Source organism: Malaya genurostris, chromosome 1 (genome assembly GCF_030247185.1).
Source record: "Malaya genurostris strain Urasoe2022 chromosome 1, Malgen_1.1, whole genome shotgun sequence".
NCBI classification, from domain to species: domain Eukaryota; kingdom Metazoa; phylum Arthropoda; class Insecta; order Diptera; family Culicidae; genus Malaya; species Malaya genurostris.
This window is the reverse complement of record NC_080570.1, coordinates 93,245,127-93,271,175: the sequence shown is the minus strand read 5'-3', so window position 1 is coordinate 93,271,175 and position 26,049 is coordinate 93,245,127. Positions and strand designations below refer to the sequence as shown.

Genomic DNA, 26,049 nt, shown 5'->3' with positions numbered 1-26,049 from the left:
CAGTCAGAACGAGTAAAAAAAATCCGCCTTGATACCAAAACAAAACAATATAATCGACCAAAAGTTCATTGCACTTCACTATTTTGTACCACCCCTTTTTGACGTTTGAAACGGGGGTGGCACAAATCTAGGGTTGGAATATGAAAATTAAAAATGGCCGACATTTTCAACTTCTACGCAAACATTGGCTAAATAACCTTACCGTCTGTACCTTATTGCTACGTTCCTTACGCTTTATTTTGTCGTCCTTGCCTTTCCTGTAGAATTTCAATAAAATCAGAAAAATGAAGAGAAGTCCAAGCACGGAATGATGAACTGTGAGCTCCTTACAAAATATGTTTTATCTACTACGGTGTATGCATACCTGTTTGCGAGATTTCTGACGAAAACTTCGTGGAAACTCTCACTATATCTAAAGGAATCAAGCAATTCCATACTGATTATCGAGAATTGTTCATTCAGAGTACTAAAAACTGAAATATTCTATTGCTTTTTCATTTTTTTAACAGATCAATGTAGTTGCACAGCCATCTCGCTCGAAACTGCCTATTTTTGAATTTGATCGATTTTGTCGATGAAGGAAAAATCGATAACAACAAGGTCTGAATTAAAAGTGTCAAAGTCAGCTGAGAACGGAAAATGACAACAAGTGCTGTGATTGGTCAATTTAAATAAAAGCACGTGCGTTGCACGCTAAATAAAAAATATTCATTTAAAAGTCTTTAGTTTAGCGTCCTTAAATTAATTAAAAGTCTGTAAATTCTATTCAATTTTTTTAAATATTAGAACCACGAGTAAAACGCTGCTGGTGTTTGCCTATTATTTTTATCATAATTTCCAGATTCCTAAAATATGCATCTTAAAATAGTACACTTCTGAACAGGCTAAAACCTTAGACAAGACAAGAAAGCTTGCGTTACGAGCTTGGCTCCGAGCCTGGGAGCCATTTTTACGTATTTGGTGTTATTACTGTTTTCGTTACCACAGGGTTACTCATATCGTATTACGGAGGGTTTGCAGCAAGATTAGTGAAGCCAGCTGTCTCGTCTTGTCTTAGGCTCAACCTAATGTCCAATCCACGTGTGAATAAGTTGGTGTGGCTATTTTCAGTGGTTGTGTGGTGAATGCTAGTGTGTGTTTGTTGCAAATATCCAGTATATTTTGTCGATCCGCATCTTGCCAATTATTGAAGACCACTTCTTCTCATCCATTAGACAGACTGTCTCTGTCCATTAGACAGACTTTGGGTGCGTGCTTGTGTTGAAAGAAGCTGGTGCGAGAGAACCTCAAACATTCTCTTCGCATGAATTGCTCTCACGTGCTTTTACTTCCGTGTAAGATTGAACCCCCAACTAGAGATGCCAGATATTTTCATAGAAAATCAGTATTACGTTAAATGAAAAATCTGTATACATCTGTATTCACCAAAAAACCGATTTTGTGTAATGAAAATAAGATGAGATAATGTTACTGCAACATTTCCTGGATTTGTAATGAGAAATTCAATAATATACGACGAAATTAAATGTTGGCAAATTTTCATCAACAATCAGAATCAACAAAATACAATTTCGATCTCATATACTTTCATAATGTTGTTTTGGTAAGCAACAATTTTAAGATTTTCAAATCAGTTTGTGATTTGTCCATTGATTACAAAACATTTTTCTCGACTCGAGCTACCGAAGAGAGCTTAGACGAAAAAAAATAGTTCTTTCCAATTGTTTTTTGTGAAATCTTTATTAATTTTAGGAAATCCGTAAAAAATCTGTATTCAGTATGAAATCTGTATGCGCATGAGGTGACAGCTTTTAGCAGTTTTCCAGTATCCCCTTTGGCAGTACAGAGAGCCAATAGAGTGGAGCAACTGATTGAGGACCAGTTGATATCTTTCGAATGTGTATTCGCATTTCCTGGCGACTGAGTATGCATTGTGGCCAATTCTAACAAAATATCGTACAATGAATCAAACAGTTTATCGGGTTCATTTCGAAAACTTTCAGGATCTTGACCTAGACAAATAAATCATCATTAGTTTATTAGTCTTTAGTTTAGCGTCCTTAAATTAATTAAAAGTCTGTAAATTCTATTCAATTTTTTTAAATATTAGAACCACGAGTAAAACGCTGCTGGTGTTTGCCTATTATTTTTATCATAATTTCCAGATTCCTAAAATATGCATCTTAAAATAGTACACTTCTGAACAGGCTAAAACCTTAGACAAGACAAGAAAGCTTGCGTTACGAGCTTGGCTCCGAGCCTGGGAGCAATTTCTACATATTTGGTGTTATTACTGTTTTCGTTACCACAGGGTTACTCATATCGTATTACGGAGGGTTTGCAGCAAGATTAGTGAAACCTGCTGTCTCGTCTTGTCTTAGGCTCAACCTAATGTCCAATCCACGTGTGAATAAGTTGGTGTAGCTATTTTCAGTGGTTGTGTGGTGAATGCTAGTGTGTGTTTGTTGCAAATACCCAGTGTATTTTGTCGATTCGCATCTTGCCAATTATTGAAGACCACCTCTTCTCATCCATTAGACAGACTGTCTCTGTCCATTAAACAGACTTTGGGTGCGTGCTTGTGTTGAAAGAAGCTGGTGCGAGAGAACCACAAACATTCTCTTCGCATGAATTGCTCTCACGTGCTTTTACTTCCGTGTAAGATTGAACCCCCAACTAGAGATGCCAGATATTTTCATAGAAAATCAGTATTACGTTAAATGAAAAATCTGTATACATCTGTATTCACCAAAAAAACCGATTTTGTGTAATGAAAATAAGATGAGGTAATGTTACTGCAACATTTCCTGGATTTGTAATGAGAAATTCAATAATATACGACGAAATTAAATGTTGGCAAATTTTCATCAACAATCAGAATCAACAAAATACAATTTCGATCTCATATACTTTCATAATGTTGTTTTGGTAAGTAACAATTTTAAGATTTTCAAATCAGTTTGTGATTTGTCCATTGATTACAAAACATTTTTCTCGACTCGAGCTACCGAAGAGAGCTCAGACGAAAAAAAATAGTTCTTTCCAATTGTTTTTTGTGAAATCTTTATTAATTTTAGGAAATCTGTAAAAAATCTGTATTCAGTATGAAATCTGTATGCGCATGTTAAAATTTGTAAAATACAGATAAATCTGTATAAATCGCACCTCTGCCCCAACAAGCTTTGACTTCGGTTCGCACACATTCTTATTGTCTTCTTCCTTCACCGTCACCGGAACGTCAGCTTCCATCAAAATTAGTTTGATACTTTTTTAAATGGAACGTACACACGCTCCGTCCAAATACAAATAATAATACCCCTAGGTTCCATACAAACAGATCACTATATTTTGGTTCACCGATTAATCAGGTTGGCCTAGCCCATTCTTCTAATTACCTTTGTCAAGGGAGAGTAAACGAAACTATTATCAACTGGCAACTTTACTTAAAATTGCTATGGTTATATTAGTTTCATTATTTTCGTTTGTTTACAACCATATTTCAGCTGACTGAATCATCTTCAATTTTTATGCGGTAAGACTTTGTTGTTTAAGATCAAATTTCCTTTCGAAACAAAATACTTTTTGTAGTTAAATTGTGAGGATAGAATATAATATGTAAGTTTTATCAACAACAATCTATAAACATAGATTATTCGTTATCAGGAAGAAAGAAGGGAATGAAAACATTTACACACCTACGTTTGATATTATTCGATGAGCAAATATCATGGACGAGAAATTCCATAGAAATTTTAAAATACGATTGCGTAACCGACATCTCCGATGGTAAGATTTGAAGTAATAGATAACTATGACTATACTATGACCACAAGTATCGCGTATTTGAAATTTTAGGGCATGCCTCATGTAAATGTTGAAAGAAATTCCAGGAAAATTCATAATACTCACTCACTACTTCAAAATGAGCGATTCTATTTCCAAAAAGCTGTGAAACAACGAGACTGGAATAAACCGGTAAGAAGCGTTGTAGTATATTGTATCCTAGCAGGAATAGTATTGTTACATTCAGGCACTGACTTATGCCGAAAATGGTCCTCGCCATAGGACAACCTAATGTTCGGCGAACGATGAAACAGACATTCGCATCAAAACTGATTTGCGGAATTCAAGATGATGCTTCGCGAAAAACTTCTATCATCCTTAGAGCAGATCACATCTAGTATTACAGATAGTTTTTCGTCATTCTGAGTCGAAATTTGAAATGAAATTCACTCCTAAATTATTTTTCGATCAAAGTGCCACTAAAAACATAAAACGGATCTTCCACTTGAACCGTTGAATCCATTCTAATTTTTTCGTATTAATATACCCGTTTTTCAGTTTCATTTGTTTACATTTCTTAATTCTTCAATATACAGTAACCAAGGTTATGGTAACTGTTATTCAAAATCAATAAAATATCAACTTGTGTTGCCAGTTTGAATATTTTTCCAAGCAATTTATTTATTTATTTATTTATTTATTTATTTATTTATTTATTTGGAGCAGGGAAAAGCCCGGTGGAGATGAAATTTATCAATCTCTCTCTCCAACAGGCATAAAACCTCCTCATCATTTGTATCAACAGATTACAATGATCCAACAGATACATTTAGGCCTAACACTACAATTAAAACTAACAGTTAAAACTAAATTTATAACACTATAACTAGTTGATGACACCAAGTATAGCAGTATTAGTACTCTTACTTAGAAGGTGAGAGAGAGGAGAAAAGTGGTTGGGTAAATTGAAAACAAGGGTTGGTGGAGGGGGTGCTAAACGAGCGAAAACGAACGACGGGGTTGAAATCAGCATGTAGATCTAATTAGTTATCAAAAATATGGTGGAAGAAAAAAAAAGACGAGGTTAGAATCGACATATAGATCTAATTAGTGATCAAAATGGATGCTGGAAGACAGAAGAAAGAGGAAATAACGACCAGGTTAATTTAGGCGAGCGAATCTAGTTAGTTTCAAATGAAGATGATGGAGAGACGGAATGGGGGTTGAATGAAAATAAAATATTGACGGTTCCAGACAAATCCTAATCTGACAGGTGGCAATCATCTTATCTTATCTTGTGCTATCACTATCCTAATCAAGAACTTCAACGCTAACGTTAGTCATGTATGTTTAAACGGTATTCGAATAGTGAAACTAATAAAGTTAGCTGGAAAAGAACCCAATAAATAGGTTTTTGACAGTATTTCGAGGTAAATGAAGATCGAACTCGTTAGAACAACTGTTGAATAAGCGACACATACTGGAGACTGGTTCATTGAAACCGTAGTTAGTTCTAGCGCGAGGAACTCGGAGAAAAGGATTGAATCGCAAATTACGACGATGGATGTCAAAATTTAGCAGTTGTAGGAGATCAGCGCAGTCAATCCGGGATTGGATTAAGTCCGCAACGAAAACAGCTTTGATGGCATCCCGGCGAACAGATAGCAAATCGAGATTTATGAGTCTACATCGATTTTCGTAGCTTGGAAGATTTGATGCATCTCTCCATGGCAGACGGCGCAAAGCGAAACGAACAAATTTCCGCTGAACAGCTTCAATTCGCAGCTTATCAGTTTGATAATACGGTGCCCAAACAACGACAGCATACTCAAGGGTCGAGCGAACTAATGCGCTATATAACGATTTCAAACAATATATGTTGTCAAAATTTTTTGCAATGCGAAAAATGAGTCCCAACATCTTAGATGCTTTAGAGATTGTATATTCTACATGATCTTTGAAATTAAGTTTAGAATCCAGTAGCACTCCTAAATCCTTGATTGTTGACTCCCGTTTTAGGATGGTTTGCGAAATAGTATAATCATACGTGATCGTTGTTCTTTTGCGAGAGAAAGAAATGATGGAACATTTTGATGCATTTAGCACCATCCTGTTAACGTTGCACCAATTCAGAAATACATTTAATTGAGACTGCAAGAAACCGGTGTCATCAGGATTCTTGATGAGATGAAATAGCTTAAAATCATCGGCGAAAGATAGCTTCATGCACTTCAACGAAAAATTCAAATCGTTGAGATATATAAGAAATATGAACGGCCCCAGATGGCTTCCTTGGGGGACTCCGGAGCTTGCGATGAATGATGAAGTGACACAGTCACCTATTTTCACTGACATACTGCGACCCGTCAGGTATGATTCAAGCCAATTAAGAAATGATCCGCTGAAACCTAGCCTATCGAGCTTGGCAACTGCTATCTGGTGATTAATCTTGTCGAAAGCTGCGGAGAAATCCGTATAAATAGCGTCTACTTGATGTTGTGCTTGCAATGAACGAATGATATAAGACGTATATGAAACGAGATTTGTGGATGTAGATCGTTTTGGCATAAACCATTTCGTTTTGACATTACGAGTTACTGAGTGGTAGTTAAATTTACGATACAGTTTTAATAGACGAGTGGCAGGTCGTGTCGTCAGTTTAACTCCTTTTTTATTTCGTTTCAAAAGCTTTACATTAAAAATGATTCATTCGATCCATCTGCTTATCTGTAAGAAAATCAATTATTATCAAATTAAATCTACTAACATAACAAACCTAAAATGAATCAGTCGAAACAGCTAAACACACAGACTAACAGACAGGACACTCAATTTAGATTCTTCAATCATTTTAACGGTCATTTCGAATATTCCTTTATTTGGGACAGTACTCACATGTGTCATGATGGCGCCACGTTACCCTATCAAAAACATCCTGTCTGTCATCTAGACTGTGTTTATTTTTTTCATTTACCAACAGAGTTGCCATTCATACAGAATTACCTATAATGTATTGATTTATATACGTCCATGTGAATTTCATGCAGGATACAGGTTTACATATTGCCAAAACTATATACATAATTGTGCCTACTTCTCATCCTCCAACGCAAGACAAAATCGAACCCGTTTTGTTACAATATTTACTTGCTTCTGGTCTGCCGCCACTTAATTTCGGGTGATAACTACCATCACAACAATAAATAAAAATGAGTCAAATAAATGGTTACCTTCCAACATCGCGAAAAAGTTAAATATATTATCAACGTAATCCAATAATTTATTGTGACGATTCATTTTCAAATATTTTGATGAAATCATGCATCCCTGCAAGCAGCTGATCGGTGTTGACAAACGAGGGGAAACCAACTAGTAAAAAAACTTTTACATAACACAAGGGATGTACAAATAGTAAATAGTTCGCGCAGTACAATATAGGTGGAGCTAGTGCATAACGAAAAATTTTTTTTATAAGAATTTACTCATACTGTCATGTCTGTTAGTCTGTGCTAAACATACATATTCGCAACCAAACGTTTTTTTACTTTTGCATCATACTAAACAGAAACTATGGTGAATTAAGTTTTAGTTGCCAGTTCTAAAGAAAACATTTTTCACTTTTGCATCATAATAAACAGGAACTATGGTGAATTAAGCATCGTTGCCAGTTCTAAAGAAAATTCTTCTAAGTACAGTGTCACTTCGACATTGTACCCTGACAATGTACCGCATATAGCAAAACGAGTCCTCGGAAATTTGTCGGAGTGCCGTATTAAAATTTGTATTAGCTCCGTCCGTCAAGATGTTCCGTGACGGTGACGTTATGTGTGAATGTGATGGGGTGTGACGGTGATGGAAGGAGACGAACCGTCTGAATCCAACATATTTCATTTATTAGATTTTTTATCGTGACGTCACAAATGAACAAGCATTCATCCTTGACAGTTCAGCGGTACTGTTTACCAACTATGCTTGAACAAAAAACAAAGAACATATCTTAAACAATCATCTTCAAACTTTGCAACTAGTCACTTTTATTAGATAAATCTCAAAAACAAACCGTATCCAATCGTGAGCAAAGGTTTTAACTCGGCGATATGGACCGTAAATGGTCTCATCAGCGGCCCTTACACGGGAACTATTTTTGTCATTTTTAATGATGACTAAGTAATGATGCATTTCAAATTTGATAGAAAACTCGTCATTACTGCATCATACACGTTCATTAAAATGATATTATTTTTTAGTAATGTCATTTTTAATGACTTGTGTAAGGGACGCTATCCAAATTGTTAACAGACAAACAAAAAATCTCTGTTTGCAAACAGTACTGCTGAACTGTCAACATGTGTTCATGCGATTGAGGTTAGCAGTGACGGTAGAAAACCCAATGAATACGACAGTCCCACGACAAAAGGGCCCAACTGCAAATGAGCCTTTCTTTGTTTACTTTCTTTTTTGATTATTACGGAGCCATTACTGCAGCTTCTTGAACGTTTCCAATATAAATCGAAAGCTTGTAGTTTTAGAATTTCATCAATGTTGATATTAGCTCTGTACAAAAGGCTATCGTTAAAATGAAGTCTTCATATTCTCCTGGAATCGATGGCATCCCCGCTGCCGTCTTCAAGATATGTTCCAATGGTATTGCAACACCCTTATGTCAACTGTTTCAACAGTCACTCACGGCTGGAGTATTTCCTGTTATCTGGAAATTCTCTTATATGCTCCCAGTGCATTAGGGTATCTAACAAGTGAATGACTGGATTATGGAGTGGATTGCCAACCTGAGTCACGTAGAGGAAGCTTTGTGTTTCTCTCTGAAGGTCTGAAATGAGTAAGACGCACCCTTCTAACAAACAAACCAACAGGCGGGCTTAAGCTGGTACAACGAAATTCTTTATTATATGGCCGGATTTTCTTGCTGGAAGGTGCCGGGTCCTCAAAATCCATTTTGGCCTCCTTAACAGCAGTTATATGAAAGCTATCTGATAATCAAATTCGGATCTACTGTAAGTCTATCTCGCATACACTGGTAATGCATGGAACTGATGGTGGCTTCACACATACATACATACATACATGCATACAACACGATAAAAATAGTTAAATGCAAGGTTAAATCGACGACACGACCAGGCACTCCGAAGAAAAATCAGCATTAAAACTGTTCGCTAACGATTCACCGCCAGTTACCACAAATCTAGCGACCCCTTGTAAATGATAAAAATAATCTTCTCGAGCAACACTGTTTAAGTTGCTATGTACTGGTTACCAAGGAACCCCAAAACAAATAAACATGTTTTGAAAGCGGTGGAATATTAGTGTTAAACTTTGTCCAAATTAAGCAGAAATGCATTTTCGGAATTTAATCGAAACTATGGATAAAACCAACGAACGAGGACAATTATCTACTTCCAGCGATTCATCCGTACACTTCCACTGCTAGCTTTTCTGGGCAGTAGGATTCGGTGTAATATGCCGGTGTCAAAATTGTTTTGTGTCGGTTGATTGCGCAGCAGTGGAAACAGTATTTCTCCTTGTTGGCCACTATTCGAGGATTACTAGTGGAATTCCACAAAGAAATCATTTTACCGTACGTTATGCAGGTACCGCAGAGCACAAGCCTCGCTCAGCTCGTTGTCGGTCATTTCCATGTCTTCTTTCTCACACAACGGTTTCAAGTCAAGACCTGAATTTTGAACTTGGCTTTATAAAAGACATAACTAATACTCCTAAATTTTTACATTCCGCTCGAGTCAGATAAATCCATTAAAATGTTCCGTGATATAATAACCGATCTGAAATTTATTTTGTTTACATTCATCTTGCCTTCGATATGCAGTAACCAAGGTTATGATGACTGTTATTCAAAATCAATAAATATATCAACTTGTGCTGCCAGTTTAAAAAAATTCACTAACGTTTCGATTTGACATTTCCAGTTACTGAGGGGTAGTTAAATTTACGATACAGTTTTGATAGACGAGTGGCAGGTCGTGTCGTCGGTTAAATGGTACTTTCCAACATCGCCAAAAATGTTAAATATAATATCAATGTAACCCCATAATATATTGCAATGATTAATTTTCAAATATTACACAAAGTCTGATGAAATCAGGTATCCCTGCAAGCAGCTGATAGGTGTTGACAAGCGAGGGGGAACCAACTAGTAAAAAAAATTACATAACACAAGGGGTGTACCGATAGTAAATAGTTCGCGTAGTTCAATATAACTAGTGTGTGACGAAAAATTATTTCTATAATAATTTACTCATAGTGTCATGTCTGTTAGTCTGTGGTATAGATGCAACGTTGCGATTTTGGAAGTAAAGAAATCTGCATAAAATGTTCAAAACGACGTATGTGACATTTCAGCTGAACCGAGAAATGCGATGTTGAAAAAAAAATGGCACAATTTTAAATCCTATTTAAAAATGAGTAATTGAAACAACTTCATCTCTTCACTAAATCGTCCAATTTGTATGCGTGCAACGTATCATAGTGACTAATTCACAATTTCCAACTACAAAGATAACTTTTAGGCAAAAACGACACTTACGTCGTTTTGTAATTTGATCATGTACATTGGACAGTAGCATATGTCGTTTATCCTGGTTGACTTGACACATAAGTCGTTTTGCTTCTGTTAGTTACGTCGTTTTGCGAAAGTCACAGTGTTCATTCGTCGTTTTGTTACTCGCACTTGTGTAAAAGCCAGTTTTGTTCGAAAACATGAGTTAGTTTTGCATATCAAGTGGAAAAAATGACAGTCGACTCGTTTTTAGTGTGTTTTGATAATTTTCGCTTTTGTTTGACGAAGGATTCATAACGGTTTCTACGATTGGAAACAAAACAGTTTCTTTCCAAATTAATCAGCGTATTTTTCAACAATAAATCCCAATAAATAAAGATCCCAATAAATATCTCCAACTCTACAGCAAGTCTCACTTTCATAATATCACACTAGATCTGCTTTTTCGTGAAAAATTATTTTGTCGTAAGTCCACGCATACACTTTTGTTTATGCTTTGGTACATTGGTCAAAACATTGCCAATTGACGAAAGTAGCATTAATGATTATTTTTCATTGATTTCGACATACGTCAAATGTGTTGACAGATTTTTTAGTGAATCTATAGTGAATCGAGAAACGGTTTTCGGGTAGTGCGTGTTTTAGGACATTCCTAACAAAATGCAATAAATATCTCGGTTTGTTTACTTTTGTTACTTAGGTCGTAATGAACATTTTATACAGAAATGAAACCTTGCATAATGTCAGACCCTGTCAGCTTGGAGCGACATCAATCTTCAGTTCAGCAACGCCATCCCCCGGCATCACATTCAACATATCATGTCAATTGTATGGGTGTGCAGTCCTGCTATTTTGGCACGCACGAATTTGACATTTCTCTCCCCTACTTCTATGTATGAGATTCGATGCGAACTCACCTGAGGGCGACATGCTCGCAAAAAAGGATGTTGCCAATGATTTGTTCGAGAAATGTGAGAGCTGGATATCTTGTTAATATGATGTCTTTGATAATGCACACAATATATCAGCTTGTGAGAACGATTTAAGATTTGTACACACTTAAAGAATTTCGAAGAATTCGGCAATTTTTTACCGAATTGTAAACAGCTGAACGTTCGGTAATCAACTCAGTAATTGTAATGAGTAATGACACTTTTAATGATTGTGTAAGGTCTGCGAGTTCTGTAATGACACGAGTAATGATGGAATTCCGGATTTTCCATCATTACCAACATTATTTCTTCTTCTTATTTTTTGTGTGGAAGTGCTGAATATCGTCAGTTGTATTAGATGAGAAAATTTGACAACCATGAAGTAAGCATTCTTTTCAGAACTGTGCTTGAAAAAAAATGTGGAAATGACAAACCTTAACGTTTCAATAGCAAATAATTTTTTTTCAGCTTAACGAAGATAAAGAATATTGCTAATATTCTTTAATTGCTGAGGGAAAGTTATTCTGGTTACAAGCTCCGTGCTGGACTAGTTACAAATACTCACCATTAATAATGAACGTGTAATGCAAAAAAGTAATGATGTACAGTAATGCAGTAATGACGAGCGTTTGAGCAGAAGTGTCATTACTTAGTAATGACACTTTTAATGATCGTGTAAGGACCGTTAATGGTTCGGTAATTTTTTGTGTTTGTTTACTTTTGGTTAAATTCTGATTTTCGGATTTGGAAATTTTTCTTGGAAACGAGTGAAGAAAGTTCAAACCAGTCGTGACTACGGTCCATTACATCCACGAAAAAATATAAAAAATGTAAAATATGTAACTGCACTTCCCGGTTGACCGGAATTATAAGCGCCTTTGGATGCAACATACATAGGACATAGTGATACGAAATTATTTTCTGCCTATAAGTAAACAAAAAGCTTTGAGTAGCTCTAATGTTTTAAAAACTTGTGCACTTGTACCTCATTCCATTCGACGATATTTTTCGTTTGGTTGATAATACGACACTTACTGAAAGTTTTAATAACTGTTTGACAGTTAGTTTTCACGACAATCAGTATTTGCATAAGTTCGGTTATTGGAAGATTATTTTACCATACGGACGGTATGGTTTTTACCGTACTCGGTGACTATTCAGATTTACCTATGAATTGTGTATCTATTTACAGAATTCTGTAATAAAAACTTGCGCCAAACTGATCATCTGGTAAAAATGTGCATAAGTTTTGTAAAATGAAGTTTATGTACCGAAATATCGGTAATTTTTATTGATTACTAAAAGTTTTCGTCAAAAAAAAATTACCGAACAACGGAATTGAAACTTAGTGTGTACCCACCCACTTTTTAAACTCTTCTACACACAGAACATGTTTCTGTGTCACGAATTGTATTTTCGTTGCAGTTGAAAACTGGAAGATACTTCCAACAACAATCATTATTATCACGTTCTACGTGGAATATATGATGTCGCAAGTACCGCGCTTAATTCATGTAGTGATGTACTAGTATGCGCACTAGTAGCGACTCTATGGATTGGCCAATGAACGCGATAAAAACGATTATCGCTGGTTGCGTTTTATGGACCACAACTGCAGCGACAAGATTTTGCACGTTTTTGACATTTATCTCTTATTTAATTGTATTTAATTGTGGACTCGCCTGATGGCGTCATGCTCGCAGAAAAGTATGTCGATTTGTTCGTATAATGAAAAAGCTGGATATATTGGAAATATCACGCCTTTTTTTGAGAACGGCCATTAAGCCATCCATCAACATTCACTTTGAAGAGTAATTTCGAATGACTCGGTACTCACTGAGAGTAAGTCATAATAGTAAACGGCAGAGAAAAGTTTTCTCTTTCATCTGGTGTTAAATTTAATCATCTTTCATAGCTCGCTTGCAATTTCTTTCGAAATTGGAAGTTGACAAGTCTTTCATTAAATTCTACCTAAAACTGCTTGTTTATATAGAAGAGTGTGGATTTTGACAGAATAAGATACAATTTTTACAATACTGACATTACATTGTAATATACGTATTCGGAACAGTTATTTCACAAATACTTTTCTGGTTGTGTGAAGGGATTTGGATAGATCCACGTAAATAATCAAATATGATTTCTGTTACATGTATCGCTCCAGTCAATATAGCCGTGATAAAATATTGTAAGATTTAGTTATTCAAACAAGATAAGAATGAAACATCAATATCTCTTACAGGGGGTAAGCGTGACGAAGACCTAATTCTACCGTTAAACGACTCAGTTAGTGCAACGTTGTCTACCGATCATGTACGTTAGTGATCATCAATCCAAGAACTGTGAATTGCAAATTTATTCATTAGGAATGTTTTCTATTTTAGCTTCGTACAAAAACAACCATAAGTGCTTGTGAGAATTATGAGGCAAACAAGATTCTTCTCAATGGAATTGAGGAATCGTTCGAAAATCCACGGCTAGTAAGATGTCTTAATGAAAGTATGCAAATTCCTTGAATCAAAATTGACTTCTATATATATATATATATATATATATATATATATATATATATATATATATATATATATATATATATATATATATATATATATATATATATATATATATATATATATATATATATATATATATATATATATATATATATATATATATATATATATATATATATATATATATATATATATATATATATATATATATATATATATATATATATATATATATATATATATATATATATATATATATATATATATATATATATATATATATATATATATATACACCTATATACATGTTGCTTTTAGCAGATTCCTCTTTACTTCCTTTACACCAAATAATGATCACAAAATATCTACTGAAAATGATATTGGTACATTTCTAGTGAAAAAACTAGCTGGAAGATCAAGCAAATGTAATCCACGGATTCTGGGATGGAAGGTTCACGTAGAGACTGAAAATAATTTTCCAACTGCTGCTGGTCTGGCTTCTAGTGCTTCGGGATATGCGTGCTTAGGTGAGTATAAAAACCTGTTTAAATAAACCTAGTTGTGTGATGATGCCTTTCTCATTAACATGAGACATCGACGCAAATTTCATATTGGAAATTTTGGCAACCTGAAAACAGAGCCGGTACCAAGAGGTTGTCAGCGAAAATAATAATCTATTCGAATGTTGATTATAAATACAAAGACTTCGTTTGAATTAAAGCTGGTTGATTCGTCTCTCATGCACTATTTCAATTTTATCAATCAAACGAAAATGAAACAAAACGAAAACCTGTACTCCTGTTACTGCTGTATATAAAATTGAAAATATTATACAAGATTGGAGTTACGCTCGAACCCTGCGGAACACCTGCTCGTACGGATAGCAATTCAGATTTACAATTCTGATAGCTAACCTGAAGAGTACGATCAGTTAAATGTTTATCAGACATTTTTGCTATTAAACTTTTGTGTCAAATACTGTCGAATGCTTTTTCTATGTTTAGAAAAGCAACTCCAGTAGATAACCCAGAAGATTTATTTGCTTTTATCATGTTCGTAACTCTTACAAGTTGATGAATAGTTGAATGTTCATGACGAAATCCAAACTACTCTGGTAAAAAATTGAATTCTCTTTTATATGAGACATCATTCTCAAGAAGATATTTTTTTCAAAAAGTTTACCGATAGAAGAAAGTAAACTAATTGGTCGATGTTTCTGCTGGGTTTTTATCAGGTTTGAGGATAGGAATTACTTTAGCGTTTTTTTCATCTTTTTGAGAATTAAGCTAAAGAAAAACACTTGTTGAAAATTTTAACCAAGAGTCTCAAGGCAACATTGGGAAGATTTTTAATAAGAATATTAATTATTCCATCATTACCAGGAGCCTTCATGTTTTTAAGTTTCCTAATGATTGACTTAATTTCATCAAAATTCGTCTCAATAATGTCATTTGTTAATAACACTTGAGTTGAAATATGATCACACTTCAGTGAGACTTCATTTTCAATAGGACTCACAACGTTCAAATTAAAATTGTTGACACTCTCGAACTGCTGAGCAAGTTTTTGAGCTTTTTCGCCATTTGTAAGAAGTATTTGATTTCCTTCCTTGAGAGCAGGAATGGGTTTCTGAGGTTTCTTAAGAACCTTAGAAAGTTTCCAGAAAGGTTTAGAATATGGTTTAATTTGTTCAACTTCTTTAGCGAAATTTTCATTTCGCAAAAGAGTAAATCTATGTTAAATTTCTTTTTGTAAATCCTTAACTATGTTTTCCATAGCAGGATCACGAGAACGTTGATATTGTCGTCGACGAACGTTCTTTAACCGAATGAGCAGTTGAAGATTGTCATCGATGATAGGAGAATTTAATTTAGTTTGAGCTTTGGGTAGGGATGTTGTAATATCGAGTAATCGATTAATAACCCAGATAATCGAGTAATATTTAATCGAATAGCTTGAAACTAACATTCGATTATTGAGTTAATCGAATAATAAAAAAAATCCCATAGTAATAATCGAATGATTAATCGAGTAATCGATTAGTTTCAAAATTATACTCGATTATTGAATAATTGAGTAATTCAAAATTTCTGACATCCCTAGCTTTGGGAACTGAAAGATTTCTAGCTTCGATAATGTAATGATTCAAATGATCAATTGCTGTGTTGATGTCCGCAGAATTTTCTAAAATAGTTTCATGATCCACATGATTTCCAATGTGAGATCTGTAATCCAACCAATTAGCTCTATGATAGTTGAATGTAGAACTAATTGGATTAATTAAAGCTTCGTTGGAAAGTCTGAATGTTACAGGAAGATTATCTGAGTCAAAGTCAGTATGTGTAATCGGTTCACTACAAATGTGACTTTGATCTGTTAGAACCAGATTAATTGTAGTTTCACGGGTTTTTCACGGCCTTTAATTAAATTTAATTGTTCACCGGTGCATTGGAATGGCAAATATGCTCCAGCGATAAAATAAATTCCATGAATAGTTTCAACTTCGATTCCTAAGTTTTGAATAACTTTAGTATTGAAAGAAGGTAAAATTCGATGTTTAATTTGCCGTTGGACAAAAATGGCAACTCCATCACCCATTCCAGTAAACCTGTCAAATCGATGAACCACATAATCATGATTGCTTTTCAATTTGACATTTGGTTAAAGAAAAGTTTCTGTCGCAATGGCAATATGAATTTTGTGAACTTTGAGAAAATTATAAAATTCATCTTTACTCGAGATCGAGCATTCCAATTTAAAATATTCAAATAATTATTCAACATCACTGTTAAATTTTAAATTCATTATAATATTATTTGCAAATTGCCATCCGTTTTGAAATGCTTCAAAAAGTGAAGAAGTCGAATTCATTCGGATGATCATTTGGAAAAATAGGTAGGTAGATTATTTTATTTTCCAGTATATCGCCTAAATCGACTTCGTTTAAAGAAGCGAAAAGTAGTTTTTTATATTCACCAACTAACAAGATCTGCCAACTAGGTGAATTTACCAGTTAGTTTTATAAAAATGTGCACCTCGTTTCGCAATCGCTTGTGAAAAAATGCTCATGAAATAGAAAATTTTCACTAATCGGAACTGGAAATCGGTTCCAAATGAAATTCAAGAAAATTGTATGAGGCCACAAGACCTTTCGTTTGAATTTAAATTTGTGATTTCACAGAATAATCTGAACTAATTTTCTAAGAGATAATCAGTTAGGTTATTTGATATTTGTCACCGTTTCTAAGAAAATCAGCTGGCCTCAGCCCTTAACAGTCATGTTCGGCTGTATGTTTAACAGTCATTTCATTGTCAGCTTCATTTAGGCTTCAAGAATCTGCTTCTGTTTATATAGCATAGCTAGCAGCAGTTCATTATAGCTTGAGTGTAATCGTCACATTATCTATAAACTATTATTTCCTCTTCACAGATAGTCTGAGTGCAATTGAGGCCGTTCGTTCAAAAATTACTGGCAAGAATCAACCGTTTTTCTTGGACAAAATAAGACGGTACTTGAACAACATATTGAATAATAATTATCAAATAACTGTAGTCTGGTTCCCAGCTCATTGCTCCATTTCAGGCAATCAAAGAGTCGATATTTTAGATAAATGTGGTGCTATTGAGGGTGAAATTTATGAGCGGCCGATCGATTTCAACGAATTCTATAGCACGTCTCACAAAAGAACACTTGCCACCTGGCAAGCTTCTTGGGCCGGTGGATGCACTGAATTATATCCTAAAATATCGACAAAGGCATGGTTCAGGGGGCTAGATGTGAGTAGTGATTTCATTGAGTGTGTCGCATTACCTTCTCCATGATGCGATGAACTGGGTATCTAAAGAGTGAGCTGGTGAGTTGCGATTCGTTGAAAAACAACTGTAATGCATCATTAGATTCTATCCACTGGTACAGCTTAGGAGCAACGGAAGGCTACCACCTAAGTTCTCTACCAGACGGATTGAGATTGAATTCTTAAGATTCTCACACGCATTCAGTTTTTCGGACAGATTTCCGCCAATCTGAGTCGAAACGTAATTGTAACTCAGTAATATTTCACCAACTGAATAAAAATATTTCTGCGCATCGATTCGAATGACTAGAATCATGTATATTGTTGGTAATATAATTGTAATTTCAATTAATACCGAGCAGTGTGTTATTTTGTCTGTTGAAGATTTAAGACGATTGGTCATTAAGTGAGAGCAAAAGTGAGACTAAAAGCACGCAGAACGGACATCCAAGTAGAGATTTCAATGTGTGTACGAAATTTAACTGCTGTTTCAAAAACCTGTCCTCTCAGTAAGCAGTTCTATTTTTTTGGTCGTTGAGCGCTTGGTGAACGACCTATTGTACCAAATATACGTTCAGTTTTCTGTGTCGGTTTGTGTTTTTTCTCTATCAAAAACAGTGTCAAAATTAGGTGTTACTTTCATATATAAAGAAAATTTGTTGTTATTCTACGTGAAGTAGAAGAATTGTACAGGTATGTAGTGTTAGTTTAAAAAATAAGTGGAAAAAAACTTCGGAAATTTGTCCAGTAAAACTAGTTTAACGGGGCTCCAACTCCTCATATTAAAAATGGTTCAACAATGGACCTCTGTCTGCCGGGTTTGTTGAACGAAAACAATGGCACTCGGTTCAACGGTCTGTTCCAAAATCGGCAAACGAGCTGCACTGAAACGGCACGGTGCTGGATAGGTGTGAATGCGCGCATATAAAACTAATGGAATAATATCAGTATCCGTGCACGATGTCGTGCCGGCACTGAACCGAACCGGATATGTGTGAATAGTCCTTAATCTTTTATGAGCCCTTCCGTTCGAACTTTCATACGATGGTAATTCATGCCTGCAAAGTTGTACGCATCGGTGATTTTAAGCGGATATTTACATGTATGCTTTACACAGCTTTTTTTGAAAAAGTTTGTACTAGCTTGGATGTTTGTTCTCTGTGATAACATATTGGTAAATACTTCTTAGGGAGCCAAACGAACTGTCCAATTTCCATGCTGTAACCGGTCCATTTCGCCGGTCTGTTACTATGAGCGTCTGAACACTTTAGCAAGTGCTAGAAATATAATTGCATACATTACGGCAACTGATATAATTTTGTAGGATATAAGACGCGAACAGAGTCAATGATCGTGGTTAGGTTATGCGTTCATTGCACTATACTATCAGGACATTTGATTAGCTCTCAATACCAATGGCCGAAGACAAGATCTTATGGCAACAGAAAGGCATTATCACAGCACTAAGTAGACTAAGAATAGGTTTTATTTGTTATAAATTCATGTTTCCTTCTTTTATTCAGTATACGCTTTGGCATGTTTGTACGGAATAGAGAATGAAGAAATTTCTTCGATTGCTCGGCAAGGGAGCGGTTCAGCATGTCGCAGCTTGTATTCAGGTTTCGTCAAATGGTGTAAGGGTCAACTGCCGGATGGTAGTGATTCAATTGCTGTTCAGCTGACTTCTCACGAATATTGGCCGGAAATGCGTATCCTTATTTTGGTGGTTAACGACAGTCGTAAAAAAACCAGCTCAACTGGTGGAATGTCCACTAGTGTAAAAACGTCGAAATTGTTAAAGCATCGAACTGAACAATGTGTACCACAACATACTAAAGGGTTAGAAGAGGTTTGTTATATTTTATTCAACCATTTCCTTTTTTTCACCGGTGTGATAACAGTTTATCTTTATTATTGCAAATGATCAATGATTTATGATTTTTTTTTGTGAAATAGGCTCTTCGAAATAAGGACTTTGAAACTTTTGGTAAGATTACGATGCAGGACAGTAATCAATTCCATGCCATTTGTCTCGACACGTATCCACCGTGTGTTTATATGAACGACGTTTCTCATGCAATTGTTAATATGATTCATCGCTTTAACGATTTGAAAGATAGTATCCGAGTAGCCTACACTTTCGATGCTGGTCCAAATGCGTGCCTTTATCTACTGCAAAAGGATGTTGAAGAAGTGATAGCTGTGATCAATAAAGTGTTCCCGAACGACAGCATAGGTAGTTCAGAATATATCAAAGGAATTCCGACTAATTTACCTGAAGTGACGGATCTGACAAACAAATTTACTCCTGTTGGGCGAAACATGCTGAAATATATCATCCATACTAAAGTTGGGGAAGGACCTAAACGCATTGCTAACGATAGTTTGATTTAATGCATTTAGAACATTCAATAAACTCAATGGTGCTGGCTTTTTTACCATATTGTTACATTAAAAGATTGATCGGAAAACATGAAAATAAATGGTTGTATTTTACAAACGATAGTTTGCGACTTTATTTTTTCATTGTATCTATGAATTTCACAGCTTCTCAATTTTCAGCGGCCAACTCTGAAAAAAAAATCAGAAGGTACATATAAGTGAAAATAGGAATACAATTTCTAAGTCTCGCAAAAAAAAAATCAATGAAATTCGAATTAGTTGAAATACACAATATAATTTAAAAACTTTTACACACACGTGCGTTTTAGTTTCTCAAAACCGTTTTGTTAGGCAATATTTTCCATAACTTACGGATTTCATAAACCGTGAAATGTTTCGTTCAAGTTTCTCTTTTCATTTCTCAGCTGTGAATTATCAAAATTGTAGTTTTTGCTCGTCAGATATAACTATAATTTTATAGTATTTGAATTATATGGTACTTACTCTCTGGTTTCCCATTAACCCATTTGGTAAACTTTATGTGGGATTCATCACGCCGTACAGCTTGCGCTCGCTGTTCCGGTTTTAAAGCTTGTCGAACCAGACGAGCGGCTATGTTAGAATAGTTTATATAACTACAAAATAGAATAAAATGAATTCCATCAGTATAGTACCAGTTACGTAAGGGAAATTCATACTACTCAAGGAAAATAGTTTCTACTTACTTTAAACCGGCTGCTCTCCAGGCGGACATTTTTCAGTACAAAAATTAGAATTATATCAAAAGACGAATGAAATATATGTTTCAAAGAAGCGGTATTGACTTAGGATAACAAATCCGTGGTCAAATAGTCACAGAAGTATGAGAAATGAAGGCTTCTTATTTTTTTTCTAATTCAAGCGTGCCCTGTTGAATAATAATTGACATTATAGTAACCTTATGTCAAACCTCACTCGCGCACCACAATGTAGAAATGCGAGGTGACGACATTTGTCTATAAGTAAACGCGGTTATCTTTTTTCCGTGAAAAAAAACAACAATATAACAAAAAGAAAACAGCAAATATCTGCCGTTGCTGGATCATCCTTCGTATAAGGGCATGTTTAGGAGTGTTCTAGTTCTAGATGCATAATTTATGTCAGTTTGAAAACATTAAATCAAGAAATTATAACAAAATAAACTGGGAGCCCTAGCAGCGTTTTATCTATGTGTTTCAAATCTAATGTCGTTTTCGTTTTTAAATTACACTACACCGGTGTAGCGAAAGCTGCACCTAAACCGTTCGTTTTTACCAATTGCACTACACCAGTGCTACACTTTTTCTGCACCGATACCACTGGTGTAGCACTCATTGAAAGTTTGGTGTAGTTCTGTGCAATGGAATCGTTTATTGTAGTCAATGGTTACTGTTTATGTTTTCGTCATTTTTGTTCGTTTATTCATGCCTCAGTGTAGCACTGCACCGGTGTAGTGCAAATTAAAAACGAAAACGCCATAAGACAAGACCTAACAACTGGCTTCTTATTCTTCCTTTCGAATCATCCTTTTCGTCATTTTTGCCCTGTGGAATAAATACCAACGTATCGGCTACAGTGTAGCCATATTTACAGATTTTTAAATAATTTTATGCTAAGAAAAATATATTTATTTAATTTAAATTTTTAGACTCGGTTTTTGATTTGCAATAAACATGAAAAATGTTTTGGTGAATGATTTTTTTTATTATATAAGGTGTACAACTTTGCTTTCGCCGTTTTTTTTCAAAATTTAAAGCTTTATTGCGAAAAAGTGCTTACAGATGTATTATTCAAAGTATTGTCCGTCGCTAGAAACAATTTTCTCCCATCTTTCCGGAAATTTTCGGATAGCGGCTCGAAAAAAGGAGTCCTTTTTTACGCTATCCATGAAGCAATCCATTTTTCCAACTCTTCGAAGGATTGAAAATGTTGATTCGCCAGGCCTTGTGCCATCAAACGGAATAGGTGGAAGTCAGAAGGGGCGACATCTGGGGGGTGGGCAAGACTTCCCATTTCATAAAACATTTAGATAGGATACCTATACACTAAGGTCTCTTTTTACATGGGGGTTACGTACCGTGTTAAAAAACCCGTGTAAAAGAAAACCGTGTTAGTTGCAGAAACCGTGCAAAAAAACGGCGTGGAAAATATGACATGATATTTCCAAAAATCGTAGATTTGATTATTTGTTTGTTTTGTTTTATATAAAATGTGACTTTTTATAGTTTGAAGGGGAAAAAGGCTTATTTTTTAACCTCCAAATTTATGCAAGGTGCACATAACTGTGAAAATGTAACTATTGTTTCACAATAAAAACGGAAATCTGAAAAACAGTCAGAGGTTACGAGAAGGGTCCAGTCATACCTGATAAAACACATTGGATGACAAATTAAAATTAAAACACTTAGGAAATGCGTTCAACGATAAGCAAATTATTCTACATGGCTCATGCCTTCTGTATAATGCATTTAGTTTTCAAAAGAACGATAATACGTACAAATAGAACCCATAAACACTTTCACTTCAAAAAAGCTTGAGAATAAGTTCTTCTCGATTCCGAAGGTACGATGTGTAGTAAACACTAACGATCTTAACAGTCATTCTCAACTAAACTAAGTGGGAAGACATGGGTATTGGATGAAGATCTATATGCACGTAGCGGCAGAATCAAAGGGGAAGAATTCATAGAGATGAATATGGATCAAATTAGAAAAGGTATTACTATGTGTCATGCTCAAGAAACTCATTTCATTGGTGTGAGTTATAATACTACTAGAGCTATACCTATCATTCAAATGGGTATAAAAAACTGTACTTCTCGATATGATGAAGAGTTGAAGAGATTAGTAAATTCGACTAATTCTTCAACGCTACGAAATTCTCGATGATATCAATGACGATGACGATGATATCATATACCACAACTGAGCGGAAGAGACGTTGTCGTGTAATTTGCGACAGGGATTCAAGATCTGAAGACTGATTAATCATTTCATGGAATGACAGTCAATACTCCCGTGAATTGTTGAATGAATGATTTTAGTCAACTTTCAAACTTTAAATTAACTCTCATAATCGTTTTCTTACAGACAACATTTTCCCTTTTTTTAAAATTTTTCTCAAAAAACAAATGACAGCGCTTTTTAAACTGTCATCAAAAACCGTGTTAATTGCGAAAAACGTGTAAATAAAAACGTGCTTAATCCACCTAGCAGTGAGATGATACCTTTTTTTTATCAATCCGCATGTGTTTTTTGCATGAATATTTTTCGGTGTTTCAGTTTTCATGACATTATTCTAATGTCAGTCGTTTTAAGTGGCAATTTGAGATTTCAATCACGTATTACTCTGTAATGTCGAAACTGCAAATCGGATCGAATTTGAATCTAAAAGTGTAACAATCAACTATACATTCCATGATATGCCGAAGTAATTTTCACTTTAGAGTTTAGTGTAATTTAGAGCCGATATTCAGGAACCAGCATAACCCAAATCGATTTGTATGTCCATATGACGAATAAATTGCAATAGTTTTGAGTCCAACTTTAAAGCTTTTCGGGATTGTCATCTTCTATATCGCTTTGAATTTTAAAAATTCATCATCCTACAATTCGAGACAATCGTAAGTCAGAATTGGATAAAACTGGATTTATTTTAATTTGAACTTTTGTTTTTGAAATTCGATTTGGCTTTTTTTGAAAAAACGATTAAGATTTGAGAAACGATTCGATACTGGAACCGGAATTCGAAATTCGGTGTAGCCGGAGTCAGACAAATTCACCTGAGTAGCTGTATAGTTTACATTTGTTTCAAAATGTTTGAAAATCAATGTAGACATCTTTGAGGAATCGTAGTGCGAATTAAATTTTTGGGTGCCTTCCGAAACGGAAACTGAACACACCAAAAATGAAATAAGTTTATTTGGTTATCGACTATCCAAATCTGCTAACCCGATAAACCTGATTAATTTATGTGAAATAGACATTTTTATACTAATCACCCTGTATCTCCAAAACCGGAAGTTGAATTTGACTGAAAAACAAGGTGTTTTATACAATCTTAGAACTTTTCATTTGAATCTTAGATGATTCTTAGATTTTATTTGAATCTTAGATCGGTTCAGCTAAAGATAAACTCAAGATGGAATAGTCTATGATTTTTCATACACCATTTAAATATGACCCCTCAATGAAATCGGTTCACCGTCAGTCGCAGTACAACGATTGGTTGAACCGAAACAACAAACGCCCAGTCGCTCTATGGGTCGTAACTATGGTGATGTTTGTTTTCATATTAGTAACAAATCGTGTTCAAATATGCATAATATATTTAATTTCTTTAATTTATATGGGACTTCTTGATCTTGAGTTTATCTTTGGGTTCAGCCATCTACGAGCAAAATGAGTTACACAGTTTTAATTTCGTTTCATATATCATCCTGTAGTTCCGGAACCAGGAGTCGGAACCAAATATAATTCAGAAACCTTGTTTGGGAGTACACGGCTTTTCATATGAATCTGAGTTTGTAGAAAACGGTTGAGTCATCTCCGAAAAAAATTGAGTGAAATTATTTGTCACACACGCATTTGCTGATCTCGACGAACTGATTCGAATAGTATATGGCCGTTATGTTCTTCCAGCATTTATTGCTGTAAATAGTTTAAATCAATATAATTATGGAATTGCGTTCAACTCGAAAATTCTGCCATCTGGTTTTCATATGTCATATTCGAACGATTATGTTGCCAAAAACGAACCGTACTAAAATCGGTCCGAGGCAAAATATCATGCTGTACACAGTCTTTTGGGTACTTAGAAACAAATGTATGTAACAGTATAAGAAATCGTGTTTTATGTTACTCCCAAGCATTGCTTTGCCAGACAGCACTCAAAACTTCTACTGCTAGAATAGGGGAAAAAGTCGTTCACACAAAAATTTCGATATCTCCGTTAAAAATGGACGGATTTTAACAATCTATGGCTTGTTGGATAGGTATTACCGTGCGGAATCTAAGTCTGAAAACATATTCTGTTTTCAAGGTCAATTGTGACAGATATTGCTGAAAATTTTGACATAAAACTTCGTATAACTCAAAAAGTAAACATCCGATCTCAAAACCATTCAATAGCGTTATGGGTGACGGGGAGACCTTTCATTTGCGACTAGTTTGATCAAAATCGGTCCAGCCATCTCTGAGATCTCGACCTCTTAGTTGACAACACACATACAGACACACACACATACACACACACACACACACACACACACACACACACACACACACACACATACACACACGCACACGGACATTTGCTCAGTTCGGGCCTCGGAAATTTTTTCTAAAGTTTGAGCGAATTCTATACCTATTTTTTATATATATAAAAAAAGGTAAAACCGTGTAAATAAAAACCGTGTTGCGAAAAAAAAACGTGTAAAAAGAGACCTTAGTGTACAATAGAAACAGATCTGTTAATACTCTTCGCGAGCGAGTTTCGAACCACTTAAATTTTACTGCTGAATCTCGGCCATCCTAAATTTGTTAACTGTCTATTATTACCGAACTTGTCAGAAGCAATTTAGCAGTTCGCTCGGCATAAGCGATTAGAATTGAATCAGGAATTGCCGAGTAATGGAACGTAGACAGGAATTTCATCTGGATCCGATTCCCGGTTGCGGAATTATAAGGTGAATTATGTAAATATTCCAGTTTCAAACTACTTATTCGCTTTTCTTAGAGATAGAGTGACCGATTTCAACAAACTTAGTGTTGATTTTCCGAATCAATAATACACCAGCTATTCGTTCGAAGTTTGTGATATATTTTAAATTCCTGGTTATAAACGAATCATAGTTTTAGAATCATGAATACAAATTCTCCATTGACTTACGTTTAGCAACTCCTTATAAACTAGATGTGAACAGTATACCGTTTTGGTTTCTACAAGCTTATTAACGCTGAGAGGAGGTTAGGATGTTTAATTATCGTTGTCCTACAAAATATATTTCAATTATCAAATGCAGAAATATTTGAATGTTTTACCTTAGATTGACCTTAAGTTCGTATATAAGATATATATCTTATTAACTAAGT

The 26,049-nt window shown here is 35.0% G+C and overlaps 3 protein-coding genes across 9 annotated transcripts in view; 1 reads left to right on the top strand and 2 right to left on the bottom strand.

Moving 5' to 3' along the window:
• Positions 1 to 551, bottom strand: part of LOC131440748 (E3 ubiquitin-protein ligase highwire) — a 126,255-nt gene extending 125,704 nt beyond the window's left edge. For 5 of the 6 annotated variants that reach the window (XM_058612284.1, XM_058612285.1, XM_058612288.1 and 2 more), the window contains exons 1-2: positions 365 to 551; positions 203 to 257 (exon numbers count right to left, since the gene is read on the bottom strand). In XM_058612284.1, coding sequence (XP_058468267.1) covers positions 203 to 257; positions 365 to 435 — 126 coding nt within the window. In that variant the 5' untranslated portion in view covers positions 436 to 551. The remainder of the gene's footprint in view (positions 1 to 202; positions 258 to 364) is intronic. The other variant, XM_058612287.1, reaches the window with a different exon arrangement.
• Positions 552 to 13,283: 12,732 nt separating this feature from the next.
• LOC131440745 (diphosphomevalonate decarboxylase) lies at positions 13,284 to 19,997 on the top strand. The gene is made up of 6 exons (XM_058612281.1): positions 13,284 to 13,438; positions 13,493 to 13,563; positions 13,635 to 13,749; positions 14,159 to 14,290; positions 19,081 to 19,406; positions 19,514 to 19,997. Exons 1-6 carry the CDS (start codon positions 13,387 to 13,389, stop codon positions 19,949 to 19,951), a joined length of 1,134 nt encoding a protein of 377 aa, XP_058468264.1. The 5' UTR covers positions 13,284 to 13,386; the 3' UTR covers positions 19,952 to 19,997.
• A 46-nt stretch (positions 19,998 to 20,043) lies between these two features.
• On the bottom strand, positions 20,044 to 20,869 carry LOC131440747 (protein stunted-like). Of its 2 annotated transcripts, XM_058612283.1 has the most exons (4): positions 20,665 to 20,867; positions 20,444 to 20,574; positions 20,312 to 20,364; positions 20,044 to 20,128 (listed from the first exon to the last, which is right to left on the bottom strand). In XM_058612283.1, exons 1-3 carry the CDS (start codon positions 20,691 to 20,693, stop codon positions 20,354 to 20,356), a joined length of 171 nt encoding a protein of 56 aa, XP_058468266.1. In that variant the 5' UTR covers positions 20,694 to 20,867; the 3' UTR covers positions 20,044 to 20,128; positions 20,312 to 20,353. The 2 variants fall into 2 exon arrangements, with proteins under 2 accessions (XP_058468266.1, XP_058468265.1); XM_058612282.1 differs by lacking the exon at positions 20,312 to 20,364 and having other exon boundaries at positions 20,665 to 20,869.
• Positions 20,870 to 26,049: the final 5,180 nt, after the last annotated feature.

Excerpts from the sequence above, each read along its gene's own strand:
- LOC131440745 (XM_058612281.1), top strand. The coding sequence starts at position 13,387 with ATGATTTCTGTTACATGTATCGCTCCAGTCAATATAGCCGTGATAAAA. Across the intron at positions 13,564-13,634 it reads CAACGTTGTCTACCGATCAT|CTTCGTACAAAAACAACCAT; the intron begins GTACGTTAGTGA and ends TTTCTATTTTAG. Across the intron at positions 14,291-19,080 it reads TTCGGGATATGCGTGCTTAG|TATACGCTTTGGCATGTTTG; the intron begins GTGAGTATAAAA and ends TCTTTTATTCAG.
- LOC131440747 (XM_058612282.1), bottom strand. The coding sequence starts at position 20,693 with ATGTCCGCCTGGAGAGCAGCCGGTTTAAA. Across the intron at positions 20,575-20,664 it reads TGGAGAGCAGCCGGTTTAAA|TTATATAAACTATTCTAACA; the intron begins GTAAGTAGAAAC and ends TCTATTTTGTAG. Across the intron at positions 20,129-20,443 it reads GGTTAATGGGAAACCAGAGA|AGTTGGCCGCTGAAAATTGA; the intron begins GTAAGTACCATA and ends TTTTTTTTTCAG.